A 6,934-nucleotide genomic window follows, 5' to 3' on the forward strand; every position below is an offset into this window, starting at 1 on the left:
TATATATATATATATATATATATATATAGATTTCTGTTTCACAGATTAGAGCTTGCTGTTAAAGAACTCAAGGGGACATATTTTGATGAAGTAATGGACATTCTGACAGCTCTTTTCTATTTATATCAGAGAAGCCCCTGAAAACTCAAAGAGCTGAAGGAATTAGGGGACATTTTAGAAATAAAATTGGAAAACCCCATTCATGTTCAAAGCACATGATGGCTGAAGTACAAAGCAACTGAAGTTCTACTGCAATTTTATAATGTCATAGTACAGCACTTAGAAAACATTGCTGAAACCAATAGCAGGAAAGGTCAAAAGCAAAAAAATAGTTTTAAAAATGCTAACATCAGCCAAGTTTATTTTGCATTTAATGTTCTTTGATTAAATCCCCTTTCAACTGGCAAGGTTATCACTAAGTTTCCAAAGTGACAATGCTGATTCCTAGTTTGCTTTGTCTTGTGTTGAAGCTGCATTTTCAAAACTGCATGTTTTGTTAGAGAAAAAAATGACAAATGAGAATGTAGGGTTGGAACACAAAGCAGTTACTCTTACAAATGCCAGGAGCAGCATTGAATTCTTTAAGTCATATAAAGATGTGTATGTGGAAAAATTAAAATATTAATCACAGACAAATGTGAAGACTTACTTAAAAAGTAGGCATCCAATTTTTAGTTGCTTGATGGTGTTGGACCTCACAGTATGGCCTAACAGATGAATAACTGTGTTTGGTAATGAGGACTTTTAGGAGGGCATGTAAATGCTAAAAAAGCTTTTTCTGAATGTAATGAGCTTAAACAGTTTAGATGTAGAGGTCTTGGACATCTAGAAAAATAAATTCTGGAAAAGGATGATTGGCATGTAGAAACTGCAGTTTCCAAATTTAAATTATGTTCTGCAAGTACTTCTAGTGATACCAATGTCCAATGCAGCATTAGAGTAGTCCTTCTCAATCATGCAGCATGTTAAAACTGACTGGAGAAATGTACTGGGACATCTGCCCAGACTCAAACTGAAGGGTCCTGGCCTTAAGAAGTAGTTTGATCCTAAAACAATCCAGTCATTGGGAGGTTTTTTGCATTGTCATTTAGGCATCCTTCTGCATAGCTCTCTGGCTGTCAGAGAAACCCTCAAAAGAGAAAATCAATAGAAGTTTAACATTCTGATTGTAGTTCAAAGTAAGATCACTCTAATAGTGGGTATCAAGTAAATACTGTTGTGTCCTGATTCTAAAATTATACTTCAGTCTCGTACCAATTTTCTGTATGCTGAATGGTGGCACAAAAAGCAGTATTAAATTTTTAATAAGGGATCATATGTTTTGTGGAATACTACATAGGTTTTTGGCATAAAGTAGAATAACTTGAATAATAGGATAGTTCTATTTTCAAAAAGTACTCTCCCTAGACACATTCTCCTATTAAGAATGTGGTGCAAAAGTATCCATCTTACTGAAGAGAATTTATTAATGAAGGTAAAGCAGTGGTTAAATTGTGCTGTCTTTGTGTTGCTGAAATTATTTTCAATCCTTTACCATTGGAATGCATATTGCAAGGCATTAGCAAAATGTTTCATTACTAATATTAATTGCTTACTACAGATTTCTGAAAAGAAATGGGTTCTACAGTTGTTACAGAATCATAAATTATTATTTTTTCTTGAAAAAGGAGAACATCACTATTATCCTCAGTGAATGTGAAGCAGACTATTTACCTGGAAAGGGTCTGCCCATAGGTAGCAAATATGTTGTTACAAGTTTATATTTTAAAAACAATTTGACCTTCAGAAAGTAAAGCAAGTGAATCTTTTTAATTTTAGCTCAACTGTTTTGTATCTGCAGTAACTGTGGGCTATTTTGTTGATTAATATTCAAATTAAGCTGTTTAAAAAAAATAGCAAGAAATGAGTGAAACAATTTAAACAAATGTCATATAATTTTTTCTAAATAAAGCTTGTGACGTTGTCATACAAATAAAAACCCATTACTTCCATTCCTGATGACTATTTTAATTTAGTCAACTTATGCAAGCTTCACATAAAAATTCAAGTACTTATATAAATATAAGATTTTACATTAACAAATAAATTATTCTTACCTGTTGAAATCTTTTGTTTGTACAACTTTCACCTAATGGACATCGAGATCCACTGAAAATAAATCCACAGCAAAAACCTTAAATATACCGAACTATCCAAATAAAACGAGGTTAGTTGGTATTTATTTAGGTGTTATCATAGACATTCATAGTGACTAGCTTATTCTTACTGGGTACTGATTTGTACTTCCTGTATTCAGAAAATAATTCTTCTAGTTAATGTAAAGTTTGCAAATCTTCAAAATGCTAGTGCATGTACATTTCAAATTATTGCATACGTTATTGGTTAAAGCAATGACTGTAAAACAAAAGGTTAAAATATACAGAATTTAGTAATATTTTCATGCTCACTACTATATGAAGACAACCATTAAACATATTCTATGATATTGCAGTTGCAATGAAATTATTGAATTTATCGTTAAAGTACAAACATGGTGAAACTTTACTTTTAAAAAACAAACTCTTTAAATGATGTCCTTGTATTTTATCTACATCTACAAAGAAATGATTGAATAACAAAATCAAAACTTTATTTACTATAACGGTGAAATCTTTTCTGAACAAATGAGAGAATGAGGTGGTTTCATGACACAAATATTTAAATAACAAGCTAGTTTTCAATTTTTCTTCATAAGAATTATCCAATGCATTATGTAGCCAGGAATTATAAATACTCAACAGTAAACAATAAACAAGGACAAATGTTTCTAAAGGTAGATATTAAAACCTCTGATAACACTTTCATCAAAGAATGATAAAACTAGAGGAAGTAACAATTAGTATAAACAGAGTCAGAAAAACATCTGTAACTCATGTAAAAACTAAAATGTAAGAGTATAGCACTCTGCTCTCATTTTCTTTATGACATTTTGAATACAGTTAAAGATGCGTGTGTGTGTGTGTATCTATATAAAGTAAGATTTGATAAAACAAGGACACTGATTAGTGATAATAGGCAAAACTGCTATCCTATTCAATTTCATATCATGCACTAACTATATGGCAAAGGCAAAAATATAAGAAAATTGCAATCACATATTGTTAAAATACTTAGTTATATTTGGCAATAAGAAATGAAAATTTGTTGAATTTTAGTAATTTTAACATTTTGAAATATGTCTGTTTTATTTCACTATACACAAAATATGTAAGAAAACCTAATTTTCCATTTTGCAACTAAGTTATATCTGTACTCATGTTTACATCAGTTCTAGATTACGTAAAGAATAACCTGCAATTGAAAATGAATGTGTACCTTTGTGCAGTCTTTACATATAAAATGCAATATAAAATTTTTAATATTTTTTAAACCTTAGGCAATTGTTACCAATACAATTGTGCTATCCCAGCAATAAACTTGTGTACTTCTTAACATGGGACCCATTAATACATTTTGTATAAACATAAGTTACTGTAAAATATTCAATAAAACTTTTAGATAAGAACAAATTATAATAAAATTATGCATTTCTTCAATCATGGGCTATTTCAGGTAGATCACTATTATAGTCTTTTATGTCTGTTATACTCCTAAAACCTGACTTTTGTTGGTCTTTTCTTTCCCCATTTTATCAAGAGTTAACATTTACACTCCATCAGTCTTTCTAACAAGACTCAGATTTGAATCCCAATGCCTACCACCACAAACAGTACTTCTCAGGATCTCTCTAAAGATTACAGGAGATTAGTAGCCAAGACATATGACATAAATTAATAAGTAATAATTAAAAAAGTAACTAATTAATAATTAGATATTAGGGCAGTAGGAGTTGAGACGTTGTGGGTGTAAGCACTCAACTTCATACCCTTAATTAATTAATTGATTTTCCATGTTAGCTGGCTCATTTAACATCATCATTTGGATTTTGTGTGATAGATGGGATAACCCAAATGCATTTGGGAGCTATTACCACAAGCATTATCCACTATGACTATAAGGTAACAACTAGGAATGACAATGGAAACCTAACAAAAAACTCTCTTTAATGCTTATTTTATATTAAGTTCATTATTGTTTTGTAGTGTTGATTTTAATAGTCTATTAATAATTAATGTAATTAAAAGTATTGAAGTTACTTATTTCATTAAACACATAAATATAAATTATCACTTCACTTATTCATTGATCATTCTGAAAAAAAAAAAAGAATTATTTAAATTCATTGGAAACTTATTTTCTTTTTTAGAATTAAAAATGGGCTTGGGGCAAGGTGTAAGGTGTTATTGCCAACAAAAAAATGGAACAAAATAATATATCTTGAGATATCTTTTACACACTTATTTTAATTTCTACATTTTCCTCCTCCCTTCCATTAATCCTACCTAAAGCAAAAGGAATATGGTTTAATAGCTGTATTTTTATAATAGCTAACAATTTGTTGTCTGTCCTTTTTTTTTGCTTAAGAACAGATAAATAGAGAATATATAGAGCTATAAACATACGTGTATAAAACACCCATTTCATTTGTATTTATGTACTTACCATTCAATCATTAGTAGTCGATTTAGACAATCTTCCCCACAACCAACAGCACCTTTCTGTTTTTCTTCTTTAGTAAGGGAACAATCACAGATCATTCTCCGAACTTCCTTTTTTGATTTGGAACGACGTCTGCAAGGAAATTTCATAAAAGCATAAATATATGCAAACAAAGTAAAAAATATAATTCCAAAGGTTATTACACAGTGGATTGCATCTTTACATCTTTTATGTATTACAATAATACAAGATAATACAATTTAAGTGTTGCAATAGGACAACTTTTATCTTTTAAAATGATATTCATTGAATATGCAGTACAATCTTCCTTTAATAATATTAATGCTTTGATTTTTTTACAATGTATAACACAAACAAACTTAAAACAGGTTAAGAACTTCTAATACTTCCAATATACCTCTTTCATTTAAACACAGTATTATTTTAGATGAAGAAAAAAAAAAGGACCCAATATAAAAAGTATCAAATGATTGTTTTTATATCACTTTTTCTTTCCAACAGAACCACTCACTAAACAAAAGGTATTTACCATATTAGCTTTGAAAGTATATGCCAATCAATTTACCTGAAAAACTGGCAAGAACATTAAAACATAAAAATTGCTTTAAAAAGGTTTTAATGTGAAAACTTAAAATTAACATTACAAAATATCATAGATGAAGGAAGGACAGGTTCTATAAACACACAAAAATCAATGCTAGTAAATTTATGGTCCTATAACACTATTCTCAAGTTGGATTAATAATATGATAAAAAGTGAATTATCAGGAGAAATACCAATTAATAAATGATATTAAATATGCACTATATGTTTTTCATCTAACAATATACATTTCTAATTGATATTCAACAACTTTAAATAACAACAAAATTTTCCTTAATAAAGATCTATTAGCACTAAATGTATTTTAAATAAGTAACTTTTGTAGCATTTTATGAATTGATAATTTAAAAGACTTATTTTAAACAGATTAACTATATAGTGATGTCAAATGCAACAAAAGGATTTCAAACAATTATTTTTGTGACAAAACATAAGCTGGAGATGCTAAAAAATGCATCATAGTTACTACACAGAAACTGTTTAGGTTTAACACCCAGTATTGAACTACAGAGCTGCCCTTATTTAAAAATATTTAAATAAGTGCTCCAGATAAGGGGCATACTGGCATAATTCCCAACCAAAAATAAGCTATCTATAGTCTTAAAAAAATATTGAAAAGTTGTTTTACTGCTATGGAGAAATAAATATGGCTCCTGCCACTTTAACAGTACTACAGTAATTAACAGGTAAATTCTTGTAGCTTTCTGCAGTTCTGTACAGTTCACACAGCAGAGATGCAAAAACAAATACTCTCTAACCACCAGAAGTTTCTATTGGTGCACTCACGAATGATCCAATTTTGTTTAAAAAAGAAAAAGAAAAGAAAAAGTTGTAATGTCATTATTTGTGTTTATTATGTCTAAATCTGGTGATTTCATTTGATAAATTAATCCTGTGCCAAATTTCATCTTTTGAAATAATAAAATAATTCATAATTAGTTAAATTACTTTATATAACAAAATGTTATTGCTGCACTTTGTAAACAAATTTTAATTACTCCCACTGACAGAATTCTGGGTGTGATTACTCCTTAAAGAAAAAAAAATTACCTGGAGCACTGACTTAAGCAACCAACTCGCAAGAATTTCAGAAATCAGCCCCCTCCCATTAAATAATTTCAGAATGGGTTAAACACTGTTACTGCATTACAGACAATCAAACTGATGGCCCATATTCATTATTGTTTTTGAACAATTGAGCAAATATAGCAGAACTACCAATAATTTCCAACCTTGTAATTTGTTGATCCTCTTTCAAACTAGAAAGCAACTTCTGGGAGATATCGAAAAGTACCTGTTGGTTATGTGTTTCATTTAACTACAAGTAGTTATTTAAATTTAGTTCAAAGGTTCTAACATTATTATCTGATGGTCAAATACCCGTTTCTGCAATAAAAAAACAGTTTATTCAATCAGTCTTGTGACCAAAACCATTAGCAGACATACAACAGTAAGATAACGCTAGAAGTTTCCACTGATAACAGCAAGTAGTTTCTGCCTGTCAGAAAAGGAATATGTTTGACTTCAATCATGGATACCAACCTTCATTATGAGCAAACCTTACTAAAAGTATTTTGAGACCAAACAAGGAATGCTGTAGCCATTTTAGGAAACACAAAATCTTCTGACACAACCAGCTGAAAATAAATGACCCCATATTTTACATCAAAAATCAAAGATGATACTCCTCATGCTCTGTCAGGGAAGGAACAATGTGCAGAATGCAACACT

The 6,934-nt window shown here is 29.8% G+C and overlaps 1 protein-coding gene across 2 annotated transcripts in view; it reads right to left on the reverse strand.

The window, feature by feature from the left end:
• Positions 1-6,934, reverse strand: part of LOC106458363 (histone-lysine N-methyltransferase SETD2-like) — a 124,804-nt gene that overhangs the window by 95,932 nt on the left and 21,938 nt on the right. For both annotated transcript variants that reach the window (XM_013917870.2, XM_022384554.1), the window contains exons 3-4: positions 4,582-4,710; positions 2,097-2,148 (exon numbers count right to left, since the gene is read on the reverse strand). In XM_013917870.2, the coding sequence (XP_013773324.2) occupies positions 2,097-2,148; positions 4,582-4,710 (181 nt within the window). The remainder of the gene's footprint in view (positions 1-2,096; positions 2,149-4,581; positions 4,711-6,934) is intronic.

Source organism: Limulus polyphemus, unplaced genomic scaffold, assembly GCF_000517525.1.
Source record: "Limulus polyphemus unplaced genomic scaffold, Limulus_polyphemus-2.1.2 Scaffold451, whole genome shotgun sequence".
Classification (NCBI taxonomy): domain Eukaryota; kingdom Metazoa; phylum Arthropoda; class Merostomata; order Xiphosura; family Limulidae; genus Limulus; species Limulus polyphemus.